The sequence below is a fragment of the Desmodus rotundus genome, chromosome 7, assembly GCF_022682495.2.
Source record: "Desmodus rotundus isolate HL8 chromosome 7, HLdesRot8A.1, whole genome shotgun sequence".
In the NCBI taxonomy this organism is placed as follows: domain Eukaryota; kingdom Metazoa; phylum Chordata; class Mammalia; order Chiroptera; family Phyllostomidae; genus Desmodus; species Desmodus rotundus.
Genome location: NC_071393.1, coordinates 12,737,338 through 12,753,140, shown reverse-complemented (window position 1 = coordinate 12,753,140; position 15,803 = coordinate 12,737,338). Strand labels below are relative to the sequence as shown.

General features: G+C 55.1%; 1 protein-coding gene across 9 annotated transcripts in view; it reads right to left on the bottom strand.

Annotated features, from left to right (window-relative positions):
* CABIN1 (calcineurin binding protein 1) overlaps window positions 1–15,803 on the bottom strand; it is a 133,159-nt gene that overhangs the window by 41,350 nt on the left and 76,006 nt on the right. For all 9 annotated transcript variants that reach the window (XM_053927765.1, XM_053927764.1, XM_053927766.1 and 6 more), the window contains 2 exons: window positions 14,739–15,070; window positions 2,680–2,793 (listed from right to left, as the gene is read on the bottom strand). In XM_053927765.1, the coding sequence (XP_053783740.1) occupies window positions 2,680–2,793; window positions 14,739–15,070 (446 nt within the window). The remainder of the gene's footprint in view (window positions 1–2,679; window positions 2,794–14,738; window positions 15,071–15,803) is intronic.

Genomic DNA, 15,803 nt, shown 5'->3' with positions numbered 1-15,803 from the left:
GCCATCCCGCCATCACCAGCTGGGAGTGCTCGTCTCTCGGGTGCTTCACAAGTGAAGGTGCGCGTGTCTGGCCTCTGTCCAGAGGTTAACCTTTCAGGCTCAAGGAGCACAGGAGCCCCAACCTACCTCCAAAGAGAAGCACTAAGGAAGCAGTGTCCAGGACTCGGGCCGGGAGAGGGCCATTGGGAAGCACAGAGGAACACACAGCTAACCCAGAGAAGGCAAAACACCCAAAGCACCAGCCCAGGCTGCGTGGCCCGTGTTCTTCTGTAGGGGCTTCCGGCTGTGGGGAAGTATTGGTCCTCTGCTGGCCTCCCTCCCCATTGGCATGGCCTGACTGCCTTTCTACAAGACTCAGCGCCTAGAAGGCCCTGGAAACCACAGGAGTGAGCCCAATGGGGAAGGGGCCCAGAGAACCCAGCCACCAGCCCTAATGTGCTCCAGGGGCGCAGATGCCTGAGGTGCGCTCTCCTAAACCCCGTGGGAAAGTCACGCTCTTCACTGTGAGGGAAAAGGGGGTGCTGGGTCTCTTCTTCCAACACTAGTTTTTTAATTTAATTTTTTATTTTTTTATTTCAGAGAGATGGTAAGGAAGGGAGAAAGAGAGGGAGAGAAACATCGAATGGTTGCCTTTTGGATGTGCCCCAAACAGGGACCACAAAGATGCAACCCAGGCTCGTGCCTCCTCCTTTCAGTTTGCAAGGCAACGCCCACCCAAGAGAGCCACACCAGCTGGGGGTCGCTGCAGAGTCTTCAAGGGCAAAGCACCAACGACAACGGGGTGGGGGAGCAGGGAACTGTTCTCCTGAAGACCTGCCAGGTGCCGGATCCCAAGTTGGAGACATTACCCCATTATCTAACTTGATCCCTACAATTACTCTTCCAGGCAGGTAACGGGCGCCCATTTTATATAAGGGGAGTAACCCAGGTGCTCCGGGAAACTGAGCTACTGTCTGGCTCTAATTTTAGTTTAGCAACTGCCAAAACAAAGGGCTGCAAAACATTGACAAAGGGCCCATTTCATTAATGTATAAAGAATTCTTGTAAATCAGTAAGAAAAGGACCAACAATCCGATAGGAAAACGAACATGAGTAGAAACTGCACGGAAGACATGGAAACTACTAACAAGATATCACGGCCAGTCCCACCGATAATGAATGAAACACAACAGCATTTTCACCTCCTGAAGAGTGAGTGTGAGCGTCCAAAGGCACAGGGAGTCACTGAGGGTCGGGAGTGTGGGCGGGACCTGCAGTATCAGCTAAATCTTTAAGGGCACCCCCACCCTTTCACCCAGGAACTGTCTACGGCAATTTATCCTATGAGTGGCCTGCCACATATATGCAAAGATGTGTATACAAAGCATCGTCTGCAGTAACAGAAGACTAGGCACAACACAAACTCCCATCGATAGAGGGTGGGTAGGTAAATCGTGGGACTTCTGTATGTTGGGAGCACTATACAGCTATTAAAAAGAACAAGCGAGTTCTAAAACACTTTCCAACACATACTGTTAAGTGAAAACAAAACAAAACAAAACAAAACGAGAGGCAGAAGATGTATACGTTGCCCTTTGCGTGTATCTCTGTGCACTGGCTTATAAATGGATGACACCCTTGGGAGGACACGTCACATGCAGGACAAGAAACAGAGGCCGCTATGGGGCTCTGAGTGGGAGGGAGCTTCTCTTTCACCGCAAACCCCTGGGTCCCACAGAGGTCAATTAGAGATTACATCTACCACCTGTCTATAGAATATCCACAGAGAGAGCTGGCAGACACAGGGCTCTCAGCTCCAGAGCCCCACCTGGCCCCTAGAAGCTCACAGCCCAGAGACAAGAGCCAGGGACCCTGACACCACACGACCCAGCTGGCTCTCAGTGGGGACCTCACCTGCCCATATGCTTCCAGAACCAGCCGCTGTCACACCCCCCTAGACCTGAGACCTGTCCTCCTCTACATGTAACAAGGAATCAGGGAAAATACAGAAGAAACCAAAGCTCAGGGGGGTCCGTGTGACTTGCCAAAGAGCGATAGTGAAAGATGGCAAGGACTCGGAAGTGGAGCAGAATGAAGGGACATCTGCCTCTGTGCAGGACAGATTGAACGAGGAAGGGGTAGAGGCAGGTCCCAGGGGGCCTTGGGCTAGGAGGCCAATAGGCCTTGGTGCTGGGCGATGTCCTGTCTGAGAAGTGGGGCTCCACTCTGCATGGAATGTGAGGGCTGGAAGGGGCACCGAGAGCCCAGCAACTGGCCAAACTTGTTTTTAAGTAGCAGACCCGGCTTCCGTCAGAATCTCCAGCTGCCCCAGACTACACAGGGGCACATGGGGCTGCTCTAGAGGAAGCAGGGCCATTGGCCTGGAGCCCCTCCCAGCACTGCCCACCATGGCCCTAGAATACCTGGGGCTCCAGAGAACGCACCAAGCTCATCCATGCTTCTCCCTAAAGATGGGCAAACCTGTGCGCGGAGGGGGCAGTGACACGCCAGAAGTCCCTCAGCACGCATGGACCCACTCCCGAGTCTGGCGCACTCTCGCCTGCACCACCCTGCCTGCCCTCAGAGGATGCCACAAACCCACGGTCCCGGGAACGCCCACCCAAGGGTCCACTCGCACGCCTTTGGTGAAAAGCGGGTGGCAGCAAGCAGCCTTGGAAATCAACAAGGCAAAGTACTCACGTTGAAGAAATTGGTCTTGTTCCTCTCGCAGAAGAGCCCCTGTGCCGGCATGTGCTGCAGTTGTTGCCACGGGATACTGCTGCCTAGCAACACGTCCCGGGCCCACTGGAGGTTCTGGGGAAACAAGAAGTAGGTTGGAAGTGAGTGTGTGGGCAGCTCACGGCACCCACGGGGAAGGGAGGCAGTCCCCTCCTTCCTGGCTGCATTGGCAAAGCGGTGATGAGTGGCAGCTCCTGCCAACATTGATCCTGCCGCTCCAGGCAGCTCTGGCTGCTGGCTTTTATCATCTGGCTAAGGGGCGCATTTCTGGAACTGATTTCTTCCTAGCACAGCTGAATCAGGAGAGCATGGCCTCAGAGGGGTCACAGAGAGGGACCCCTCCACCTTGCCAACCTTGTCAGGCTGCTGCATGGACCCAGAGTCCTGCCTTCTGCAAGGAGCCCCCCACCAGCCCAAATGGTCAGCCCTGACTTTTCAGGACACCAGCAGGGCTCCTTGTCACGGCCAGCAAGACATCCAGCTTGGTTCAGACTCAGGCGCGCAGGGGCTCTGCAGGATGCCAGGGGCCTGCATGCCTGCAGGGGAGGGGCTTCTGTCCAAGGGCTTGGGTGGTGCTCTCTGAGCAGTGGTGCCTCTTGGTGGAACCTGGCAGGATGAGAACAAGAACCTGCTGGCCTAGGTGGTACTGGGGACAGAGTGAGGCTGGGCATGGGCCTGGCTGCCTTGGCCTTCTCACTGACCCAGAGAGCAGCCCTTCCCCACCCGCCCCCTGGCCGGCCACCGTCCCCTGCGATGTCTTTACCACTGACTCCCGTGGCCAGAACCAGTGCGAAGCACCCTGCACGCACCCTTTCACCCCGCCTCAGGACAATGCTGTCCTACAGGGGAGAGGCCTGCAGGGACAGAGCTAGGACTAGAACCCAGGACTACACAACGCTGGCCACTCGTTTTCTCCACAGCTCCCCCCAGCCCCATCCAATCAGTCCTGCCCCACCCTCCTATCCCCCAGCTAGGCCCCTCCTTGCCTTCGCACCCCTGAGGCCAGGTCTTTATCACCTTATGTCCCAACTACAGTGAGCACCCTCTCACTCTTAAGCCTGTGAACCTGTCCCACCTGCTCCTACTCTGTTCACTACGGGTCAGGTGGAACTTATGAAATAGTTGCTTTTGTCAGAACTTCAAGCATAAGCGCAAACCCAGCTCCCTGGCTTGCTGGCGGGGCCCTCACACTGGTGCGCTTGGAGTCTCTGCTCTCGGTTGGGCACTGAGAGGCGAGCTGCCGAGGCTGCTGCGGGGTTGAGATCTGCTCCACCCCGGCACATCTGCTCCACCCCAGCACGGGGCAGAGCCCCTGCAGCCGAGTGGGGCTGAGGCACACAGATATGAGGGTCTCTAGGATGGGGATAGGTGAGGTTTTGAGCACACATCTCCCAGATGACACCCTCACAGAAGACAAAGCTGGCTCTTTTCTGGAAGCCCGAGGGAGAGCATCATCTCCTGGGTGGCAATTTTCAACTGGTGTGCTACAAGAACTTTTAAAACATGCAACACCTGACTATTTAGTCAGGGTCACTGATCTCTTTTCCCTTACATTATCCAATTAAAAAACAAACAAAAAAACAACAGCAACACAACAGCCGTCTGGTGTGAATGAATCAAAATTATACTGCTTTTATTTTTGTCAGACAGGCAAAAGATGTATTTTGGCGTGCTGTAGAATTTTAGTAATTAATGTGTGCCACGAGACGAAGAAGGTTGAGAACCGCTGTCCCAGGAGAAGCCCGGATGCTTAAGCCTGGCATCGACTCCAATGCTGGTTGATTTCCACGGGGACATGGCCTGGCTCTGAGAGTGGCGGGAGGCTGGGCCCCATAAAGGCAAGGCTGCCCTTACCCAGCAGTGCTGCAGCCCGACCTGGTCTAACTAAGCAGGCTCGACGTGGGGCCCAGTCCAGAGGGACGTGGACATCCTAATGCACCAGGAGGGCAGGGACAGCCCCAAGCAGAAAGAGGGCACGTGCCACCCACAGCCCTCTGCACAGCGGACTCCTCCGGCCTGGTACTCAGGTGGCTTGCTCTCTTGCTCAGAGCTCGGCCCCAGAGGGGAGCGCCCAAGCAGGAGTCACACCAAAGGCCATGTGGAGGCCCCTCTCACTGAGGTTCAGCGGCCGTCAGGGAGCGGCGGCTGCAGTTTGCTGAGACATTTTTTCCTCCACAACTCAGTCCTTTCTAGGGCCTCAGAAACTGACGCTGCAGCCATTCACAGTGAGCGATGGGGCTTCCTGCCTACTGAGGCACCCCTTCTCTGCACCCCCTATCTGGAGGAGGTAGAAGTGAGCAGAGGAAGAGGGGCTACCTGGGCAGCAAGTCTTCAACCCTTGAGCAGGCCCCGAGTCAGGAGCACAGGACCACTTGGCTCCACATGCAGACTAAGAGTGAACTACGCAGCCGCAGCCTTTAACTTCTGAGCTCTAATACGCTGGGGGGATCAGCTTGCAGCTGACACTCCAGTGCCTCTAGCAGTACCCAGAGGTCTGGCTCAGAGAACCCACCTCCCAGAGCAGTCCATTAAGAAGCCTCCTGAGCTGTATATGAGGACAGTGTGAGCAGCCTCTGGGACAACTTCAAGAGGTCTAATGGTCACATCACAGGGGTGTCAGAAGGAGAAGAGAAAGAGCAAGAAATTGGAAATCTATTTGAAAAAATAATGAAAGAAATCTTCTCTAATTTGGTGAAGGAAATAGACATGCACATCCAGGAAGCACAGAGAGTCCCAGACAAGAAAATAAGTTAGTTTCCTACAGGGGAGTTCCCATAAGACCATCAGCTGATTTCTCAAAAGAACCTTTGCAGGCTAGAAGGGATCGACAAGAAATATTCAGTCATGAGAGGAGAACCAAGATGGCGGCGTAGGTAGACCCACTGCGCCTCCTCGCACAACCAGAACTGACAGAAAATCGAACAGCAAGGAAGTAGATAAAAAATAAACATTCATCCAGACCGGTGGGAGGGGCGGAGACGGGCAGCCGGGGCAGAGAGGACTGGCGTTGCTGTGGCGGGACCGAGACTGGCGGAGTGTGGGACGACCGGGGCAGGCAGTCTGACCACTAGCAGACCCTGCGGCCCCACATTCCCGCAGATAAACCGAGAGGGCCGGACTCAGAGTGGTGGAGAGCGGGGCAGGCAGAGCTCAGGTAGCACCCCAAGGTCCCACACTCGAGCAGATAAACCGGACAAACGGCGGGGAGCAAAGCAGACCGCGCAACCCAGGGCTCCAGCGCGGGGAAATAAAGCCTCAAACCTCTGATTGAAAATGCCCGTGGGGGTTGGGGCAGCAGCTGGAGAGACTCCCAGCCTCACGGGAGAGGTCGTTGGAGAGACCCACAGGGGCCTGGGGCGTACACAAGCCCACCCACTCGGGAACCAGCACCAGAAGGGCCCAGATTGATTGTGGGTAGCGGAGTGAAAGATTGAGGTCCGGTGGAGAGTGGAGTGGGCGCCATTGCTCCCTCTCGGCCCCTCCCCCACGTACAGCGTCACAGTGAAGTGACCAGCGTTACCCCGCCCCGGTGAACACCTAAGGCTCCGCCCCTTAAAGTAACAGACGTGCCAAGACCAAAAAAAAAAAAAAAAAAAAAAAAAAGGCCCAAATGACAGAACACTTCAAAGCTCCAGAAAAAATACAACTAAGCGAGGAAGAGATAGCCAACCTATCGGATGCACAGTTCAAAACACTGGTTATCAAGACACTCACAGAATTGGTTGAATTTGTTTGAAAACCAGATGAAAAAATGAAGCCTATGCTAAGAGAAACAAAGGAAAATGTACAGGGAACCAATAGTGATGCGAAGGAAACTGGGACTCAAATCAACGGTGTGGACCAGAAGGAAGAAAGAAACATCCAACCAGAAAAGAATGAAGAAACAAGAATTCGGAAAAATGAGGAGAGGCGTAGGAACCTCCAGGACATCTTGAAACGTTCCAACATCTGAATTATAGGGGTGCCAGAAGGAGAAGAGGAAGAGCAAAAAATTGAAAACTTATTTGAACAAATAATGAAGGAGAACTTCCCCAGTCTGGCAAAGGAAATAGACTTCCGGGAAGTCCAGGAAGCTCAGAGAGTCCCAAAGAACCTGGACCCAAGGAGGAACACACCAAGGCACATCATAATTACGTTACCCAAGATTAAACGCAAGGACCTACATCCAAGATTACTGTATCCAGCAAAGCTATCATTTAGAATGGAAGGGAAGATAAAGTGCTTCTCAGATAAGGTCAAGTTAAAGAAGTTCATCATCACCAAGCCCTTATTATATGAAATGTTAAAGGGAGTTACCTAAGAAAAAGAAGATTAAAAATATGAACAGTAAAAATGACAGCAAACTCACAGTTATTAACGACCACACCTAAAACAAAAACAAGAGCAAACTAGTCAAACAACTAGAACAGGAACAGAACCATAGAGATGGAGATCACATGGAGGGTTGTCAATAGGGGAGTGGGAGAGGGAGGGGGGGGAAAGGTACAGAGAACAAGTAGCATAGATGATAGGTGGAAAATAGACAGGGGGAGGGTAAGAATAGTGTAGGAAATGTAGAAGCCAAAGAACTTATAAGTATGACCCATGGGCATGAACTATAGGGGGGGAATGTGGGAGAGAGGGGATGGGCAGGATGGAGTGGAGTGAGGGGGGGGAATGGGACAAGTGTAATAGCATAATCAATAAATATATTTTTTAAAAAAGAAATATTCAGTCATGAAAAGCAGGACCTACAGCCCAGATTGCTCTACCCAGCAAAGCTATCACTTAGAATCAAAGTGCAGACAAAGAGCTTCCCAGACAAGAAAAAACTCACGGAGTTCATCACCACCAAACCATTGTTACATGAAGTTTAAGGGATTTATTTAAGAAAAAGATCAAACTGTGAACAATAAAATGTCAAAAAATATAAATCTATCAAAAATTGAATCTAAAAAACAAACTAAGTGAACAAGAAGAGCAGAGACAGAACCATGGACATGGAGAGCTTTTGATGGCTGCCAGATGGCAGGGGGGTGTGGGGGGAATGGGCGAGGAGGGGAGGGGATCAGGAAGTACAAACAGGTAGTTACAGAGGAGCCGTGGGGATGTAAAGGACAGTACAGGGAATGGAGAAGACAAAGAACTTGTACACATGACAGCTGGACATGAACGATGGTGGGGGACTGCCCAAGGGAGTGAGGGTGCTGAAGGGGGGGGGCAAAGGGGGAAAAATCAGGCCAACTATAATAGCATAATCAATAAAATATAATTTAAAAAATCAATAATTAGAAAAAAAAGAAATGCATAGCTAAGATTCCTGAATTTAGAAAAATACTGAGTTTTCTTTTTGCAAACCACGTAAGGCTGGCTGGGATCACAATGGCCCGAGGCCTCCTTCCGCATGGGGTCTGGGGCACTGCATCCTTTTGCAGTGGGGCCACTTCTGTGTATTCAGAAAGGGAGTAGGGGGCTGGAGGAAGGTAGAAATGCCCTGCTCTGTGACTGGCATGCCCTCGTGATGCCTGGTCCAGGTCGTGATGCTCATCACCTGTCCCCAGGTTCAGGCTGCCATCAGGGCGGGCTAACTAGCCTCTTGACCATCTCACACCCTCAGTCTCCCGAACAGTCCTCCCTGAGCGTCACTTCCTGGTGACAACTTTGGTGCTAGCTGGGTCAAGGAGCAGTTCCAGCCCAGAGGAGAAACCCACACAGCTAAAGGTGGGCTGCATGCCACAACACGGCCAAGGAGACTCAGGCCTGCCCTCAAGGTCAAGAGGAAAGCCCTCTGGCCAAGCACAAGGTGACCAAAGGCCAAGCCTTGACATGAGCAGTGCAGGGACTAGACAATGCAGCCCAGGGCCCAGAGGCAGGCTGTGCGCTGCGCCCCAGGTAGGCAGCCTCTCCCGCAGAATAGGCCCTTCTCCTCTTCCCTCCCGCCTTGCTTGGTGTGCCAGGCGCCTGTGGCTCACTGCCCTGCTCCTGACACACCGACCGGCCCTATTACTGTCTGGCTGTTGTGCTTGGCCACGGTCCTGAAGATGGGGGCTGGTGGGTTGGCCTTTCTTCTGCTATCCCCCAGCCTCTGCCACCAGGTCTAACACATTGGGCTTTCAGTGAGCCTTTCCTGGGACAGTCTTGAAGCAACCATCAGCGGCTACGTGCCTTTAGCAAGAAGCTGGGCATCCACCCCACCTGACCAGGTAAAGGATTTGGGTCAGAAAGCCTATCTCCTCCTCCTGGAAGGTAAAGGCAGAGTCAAGATTTGAGCTCTAGGGATCCTCACCAGCTTGACCGCCACTCAGGGCACAGTCCAGACCCCACCACATCCTCACCAAGGGATGCAGGACAAGCTGCTGTCTCCTCTGAGCCCGGGCTCCCTGCTTCTCTGCCAGCAGGGTGCTGTGAGAAGCAACACTGAGGTGCCAGCCCAGGTCAGGCCACCCTGATGCCCTGCTGAAGTTGGCTTCTTGTCCTCTTTCTTTTAAGACATCGAGACCTGGGAGGAGCAGAGACTACAAAGAGCTGGAAGAACAGGCCCGGGGTTGAAACCGAGGGACAACCACAAAGCAGGTCTGGGGAGCAGCAGTGACGTGACCAGGAGGCCTTCCACAGAAAACTAGCTCTGCGGAGAACGACCAGTGTTCCCAAACCCCAGCCCCGTGCAGGGGACACACAGTCCTAGCGTGCCCACACTCTTGCCCCCAGAACTGCCGCTGGGCGGCAGCTTCCCATGCACCTCCAGACCCAGCACCAGACGGGTGTCTTCGAGCAGAAGCTAAAGTGTTTTTAATTCTAGCCACCCTAGTGGGTCTGAAGCAGCCACGTCAGCATGGTTCGGATTTACGTTTGCCTGATGGCTAGTAGTGCTGAACATCTTTTCCTGTGCTTACCGGCCATTTGCATATCTTCTTTGGAGAGACGTCTGCTCGTATCCTCCGCCCATTTTTAAATCGGGTTGTCTGTAATTCCCTACGAGTTCTAGATCTAATCCGTCATCAGATACACATGTGTGAACAACCGTCCCAGTCTGCAGACTGTCTGTTCGCATTGGCAGTGCCCTTCAAGAACGAGTCTTAAGTTTTGATGGTGCCCAGTTTCTCTGGGTCACCTGTGCTTTTGGTGGCGTATCTGAGAAACCACAGCCTGACCTGAGGTCATGAAGATTGACACCTACATTTTCTTCCAAGAGCCTTAGAGTTTTAGCTCTGAAATTCAGGTCTTTGATCCGTTTCAAGTTAATTTTTGTACGTGGTGTGAAGCAGGGTCCACCTTCATTCCTTCACACTGGCTATCTGGTTACACCAGCGCCGTCTGCAGAAAAGACCCCCCAAAATGTCTCGGCACCTTTGTTGAAAATCAATTGACCACAGACCTACGTGCTTGTTTCTGGACTTCCGATTCTCTTCCACTGATCTGTACGTCCATCCTTAGGCCAGTCCCTCACTGTCTTTTATTTTTAATCGTGGTACAAAACACATGACACAACACTGACCTCTCAGCCATTTTTATTTTAAGTGCACAGCTCGGCAGTGTCGAGCATAGTCACGTTGCTGTGCAGCAGACCTACACAACTTTCTCATCCGGCAAAACCGGACTCTGGGTCCATTAGACAACTCCTTTCTCCCTGCCCGCTGCCCCCTCGACCGCCAGGCTCCTGTCTCTGAATCTGGCTACTTTGGGTGCCTCACGTAAGTGGAATCACGTGGTATCTGTCTTTCGGTGACCGGTTTATTTTGCTTAGTACAATGTCCTCAACGTTCATTCATGCTGCAGCATGGGTTAGAATTTCCTTCCTTTTTAAGGCTGAACAATATTCCACACTGTTTTGATTACTACAAATTTATAGTATGTTCTGAAATTGGGAAGACTGAATCCTCCAAGTTTGTTCTTTTTCAAGACTAGCTCCAGGGACCATCTTATAAACCACTCTGTCCTAAATTACTCCAGGCAGGAAGTGGAGGGGTTCAGTTCCCCAACATCTGTGGGCAGTGGGGGGTGGAGGGCGGTCAGGGCAGGGCCACCCCGGACCCCTTCAGTGAAGGCCAGGGCCCTCAAGATGAGAGGTGCCCCAGTCCACGTGACCTTTCTCCTGGGCTGCCCGCAGGCTCAGAGAGCAGGTTTTTCTGAGGACAAACTGCGTCCAGGGCTCAAAACCCTGGTGAAGACTAAGATTCCAGAGATCTCCCATGAGGAAATAGCGAGACTTAGGGCCCTGTGGCCATCAGCGTAAGCGATCTTCCCTGTCTACAGTGTGGAGAGCATTAGGGAGCACAGCTTAGGTGTCCCGGCCATCGGTGTAGGCCGGCAGGAGGCCTGCCTTGGGGCAATGCGGCCAGCCTGTGTGCAGCAAACCCCATCTTGGGCAGGAGGGCAGGCACATCAAGGGTCCATTAGGGGAAGACCCAGCCCTCAGAAGGCCCAGTGAAGGGTCTAGAAGGCATGGGAGATGCTGACACAGAAAAACTGGGCCCAACTGGAGGCAAGAGGGAAGAGAAGGACTGTGGGCTGAGGGCTGGTGCACGGTGTGCGAGGTACTGCCCAGCACCCCGCCCCTCACCTTGTCACAGCAATTCTGTGGGAGCATCATGAGACAAGAGCCCTGAATCTGCAAGTTCCCACCCAGAGCCAGCATCTGAACCCAGGTGAGACAGGCTTCAAAGCCCACGTTCCCTCCCCTCCCACCAAACGCTGCTGCCAGCCCTGAGCAAGGAGTGCTCTGCACCCTGAAGGCAGCTTCTCTGCAGAGGCTTGAGGAGCCCTGAACTGAGCAGATCCTCACCCGGGGGCACTGGTGAAAGACCACCCACAGCCCCGGGGCCTCTCCAAAGACAGGGACATGGATGGTCTGGCAGCCACTAAGTCACAAGATGGCAAAAGTAAAGTGCCACTGCCACGCTCACAGGCGGGACTCCATGAAGTAACGTGCGGCTGTTAAATACACAGAGTGAGAAGTGTTCGTTACCAAACAGCTGTGTGTTTGGAAAGTGTGGCTGCTTGTCAGTTAATGGTCCTGCATTAGTCACCGAGAACACTGGTAGTGTCCCCAGACCTGTGGCCACGCCGACACCCAGGGCCCAGCCCACAGGATGGCAGCACTCCCTGGGCAGGGGCGGCCTTCACTCAGGCTCTCAGTGGAGCCAGTAACCTGCCCTTCAGGTTGGGGTGGCAACGACTACGTAGCCAGGTCTGAATGGAGGACACCAAGGAGCCCCCAGGGACACGGCCAGGACCCAGGTGCATGGTGGCCTGCGGAGCGCACAGCACGCCTGGCACCCAGGCAGAGCCGCTGCACGAGAAAGCGGGCATTTTGTGGAGTCGAGGCCAGCACTCCGTTTCAGAAAACCAAGGATCCTGGCCTGGGAACACAGCCAACGGAGGAGCCTCAGAAACAGAATGTGATGTCCGTGGGGGGCTGTCAGGAACACTGATGCCCGGGGGGCAGACAGCCACGCCGGCCTCCGCCCCACTACCAGGGATGGCTGGACCAGTCAGAGACCATCACAGGGTGACCAAAATGACCTGGCAGACGTTCACAGACAGTGCGAAATGGCCAACTGCAGGCACGGGACGTGCGCAGGGGCCAGTGCAAGGCTGCTGGACTGACGCCGGACAGCCGCTCATGCCTGCGTGACTGACGCTGAGCCAGGCGCCCAGGTGTAAAGTAGGAAGGACATGGTCCCCCCTCCTGGAGCCTCAGAAATGACAGAAAACAGTGTGTGTGACAAGAGCTGGGAAGAAGCACACACACACACACACACACACACACACACCCCACTCGTTTTAGGGTGTCAGGACTGGGACTAGGAGGATGTCCTCTCTCCTGCTTTTCTTTACTTTTGACATAAATACTGTTTTCTACTTTTAAAAACTCACCCAGCAACGGGACAGGTCGTGATGACAGCGGCCAGTGTGTGGGACTCGGGGAGCCCTTCCTGCCTGCAAAGGCTCCCTGCCCTCGGATGAGAGCTGTTTAGTGGGGGTGGGAGAGTGAGAGGCTGACCGTCAGGGGCTCCGTGAGGCCTGGATCGTAGCTCAGCTCTCCTTCCACCCAAGCCTCCACCTCCCCCCTCCCTTCTGCAAAGCTCATCCCTAATAGCCATCTGGCACCCCAAATTCCATCTCAGCTTCCGGAGAAGGTAACCTGCCACACTTTGTCCTACTTGAAGTGACCACACCTGGCAGGAGCCACATGGCTGCCTGGGGGAACCTCGGAAGAGGGGGACACCCAAGGCAGGAAAGGCCTGGAGGACGGTTGCCAGCATCCCTTCCACCCCAGACTAGTGGGAGCTCCTGCCCTGGGCTCTGCTATTCTCGAAAGAGGGAAGGGAGAGAGTTCCCAAAGCAGTGCTGGTGCATGTCGGGAACAAGAAGGAAGCATCAGCCATGGGACCCTGCAGACTGCTGAGGGGGTTTTATTAAAACCCAGATCTGCCTGGGTCCAGAAAGCTGGGACCAGAGGTAAATCCATTGTGAAGTGCAGGGCGGGCAGTGAGCAGGCCAGGTTCAAGCCTGGCACCAGCAGCAGCGATGCGCAGTGGTGGATGGGAAAGGCAGACAGCCTGCGGCAGGGACGGAGCCCGGAGATCACACACCCAGCTCCGGGCCTGACGACACCAGTTCCACCTGCTCTGCCCTGAGAAAACCAACCAGGCCACTGAGTGTGCTGGGCAGTCACTACTGCAACAGGGCACTTACCTGTGCCTTGTCCCCAAACAGACTGCTGCCAAGTAACAACTTCCTGTCGTATAAGCAGTGCCAGGCCAGCGTCTGTCTCTCTGACCAACTGCCCTTCCTGAAGTTCTTTAAACATCCCACAGAAAAGCCAGCGACAGGGGCTGGCAGGGGCCTCTGGGAGGAGGAGGTTTTCAGCCTGGACCTTGCTGAGGAGGCAGCCAGACAAAGCAGAGACCAGAGCTGCCCCTATTTGCTCCTGCCACCCAGGCCCTCGATGGCCCTCACCCCCGCCCTGGTTGCTCACCCAGGCCTGCCACGTGCCCAGGCTGCTTGCTCTCTCCTGCGGCCCACTGCTGTCCCCCACTCTGCCCACAGCCACCCTAAAGGTCTCAACATAATAGATGCCTTCGAGGAGCCATGGAGGCACCCCGCCCCTGTGTGCCACCCCATTATCTTCTCCACAGTACTTCTCACAACGTACTTGTTTTATTTGCTCAAGTGCATGTTTTCAACCTGCCTGCCCCTCCAAATGGGGCTCAATAGGGGACAGAGACCACAACCAGGGCACTGTCTCACAGTGCCTCCTGGGTGAGCAAGGAGAGAGTGAAAGAATGCATAACGTGACACAAATGCTAAATGCCGGCTTAAAGGTCTGGCTGGGAAACCCCTAGGAGCGTGTAAGCCTGGGGCACAGCTGTTATGAATTGCTACATCACCTGCTTTACAAAAAGAGCTGGAGGAGGTAGTCAGCATGAAGCCCCCTGAACCGAGGCTGTGAAGATGGCTCTGGCAGCTGCATCAGAGAGGCGAGCCCAGGGCCAGGGAGATGGCAAGAAGGCCTCTGCAAGATGCAACCAGAGGGGACAGGGCCTAGAGCAAGCAAGGCCCCAGGACAGAGAGGAGGGAGGCCCCTGCATCCGGAGGAGGTGCATGGTGGGCCATGCTGAGGATGACCAAGAATGGCCGGGGTGAGGGGACCTGACGGCAGGGTGCCAGTTGCTACACAGACCCTCACAGGTCGGAAGGGAGGAGCCTATTGCACTGGCCCTCAGCCTTCACACAACACCAGCACCCAAGCCTGTGGTCCCGCTGTGGGAGCAGCTCCGAGCCCACTCCCCCTGCGACCCCTCACTGCAGCCTGCAGCCCTCACCACCTCTCACCTGGGAAGCTGGCCATTCTGGGACTGACCCTGCGCCTGCAGTCACCGCTCCCATCCCTGCCAGCAACGCCACCCAAGACCTTTAGCAGCTCCAACCTGTTTTTGTTCTGCCCACCAACCCTCGAAGATGTCTGCGAATCCTAGGAATATTCACCCCCTCTCCCGACCTGCTCGGCCCAGCACCCACTCCCAGTGCCCACTCACGCGGTGGGTCTTGCTGTAGGTGTACAGGAAGGCCAGCCGGTAGAGGCTCTTATAGTGCTGGGGGAAGCGGCCGAGGCACAGGCGGAAGGAGGCGATGCACTGCTCTGTGAGGAACTGGCGCTGCTCCTCAACACCGGCTGGCAGCCCCTGCGGGAAGGCTGCTGGCTCCCCTGCAAGGTCCCCTCTCTTCCTCCCGTCCCACAGGGTGGGTGCAGATGCTGACGACTTGACAGGGGTGCAGGCAGAGGCTGGGGGCTCTGCGACAGGCTTTTGGCTGCCTTGCTCTGTGGCTCGGAAGCCTTCTGTGCTCTCCAAGGATTCGTCGGTTTTTCCTACAGTTAAAAGAAGGAAAAGAAAGTCACCTCGGTTTTTGGCTCTGCCCTAAGTGGTCCATCACCAGTGATGCAGGCACCTCAGTGAGCCGACTGATGCAGCTCCCAGCCTCCTCCCTGTGAAACAGGATGTCCCTGGCACACAGTGGAGGGGCCCCAAGGCTGCAGACAGCAGGGGTTACAGTTGGACTCTGTATGGTGGCACAAGGCTACTCTGCCTCCAGGGCCTGTGCAGGCGCACCTGGAAGCAGCACAGGGAGGGCAGGTGTGACTGCCACCACCACGGAACAGCCTGGAAGGGCACACAAAAGGCCGCACCTGCTCCACCAGTCAGCCCACAGTCCACCCAACACCCTTCTCCAGGGCAGCGGCTGGGCTGTGTGCGAGCCCTGAGCTCCGGGTCACCGGGGCTGCTCCACCAGCAGGGCGGGCTGCACAGGGGAGCCTGGGCTGGGCGACAGGGGCTGTAGAAGAAGACAGGAAGGGATGGAAGGAAGGTGGTGGGAGCATGTCAAGGGAGAGATGGCCCCCAGGCACCCAGGACTCTGGCACAGACTGCCTGGAGGAAGCCGGGACGGTGCAGACTGGGCAAGGAGCGAGGCCCCAGGTTCCCCTCACACTGAGTTCACGTGCCTCCCCCCCCCCCCCCCCCCCCCCGTCCCCTTTGGCTGCCAACACAAAGACAGGCTCCTCCCAGGACACCCAAAGCCACCTGCTATCGGTCCTGCTGTCC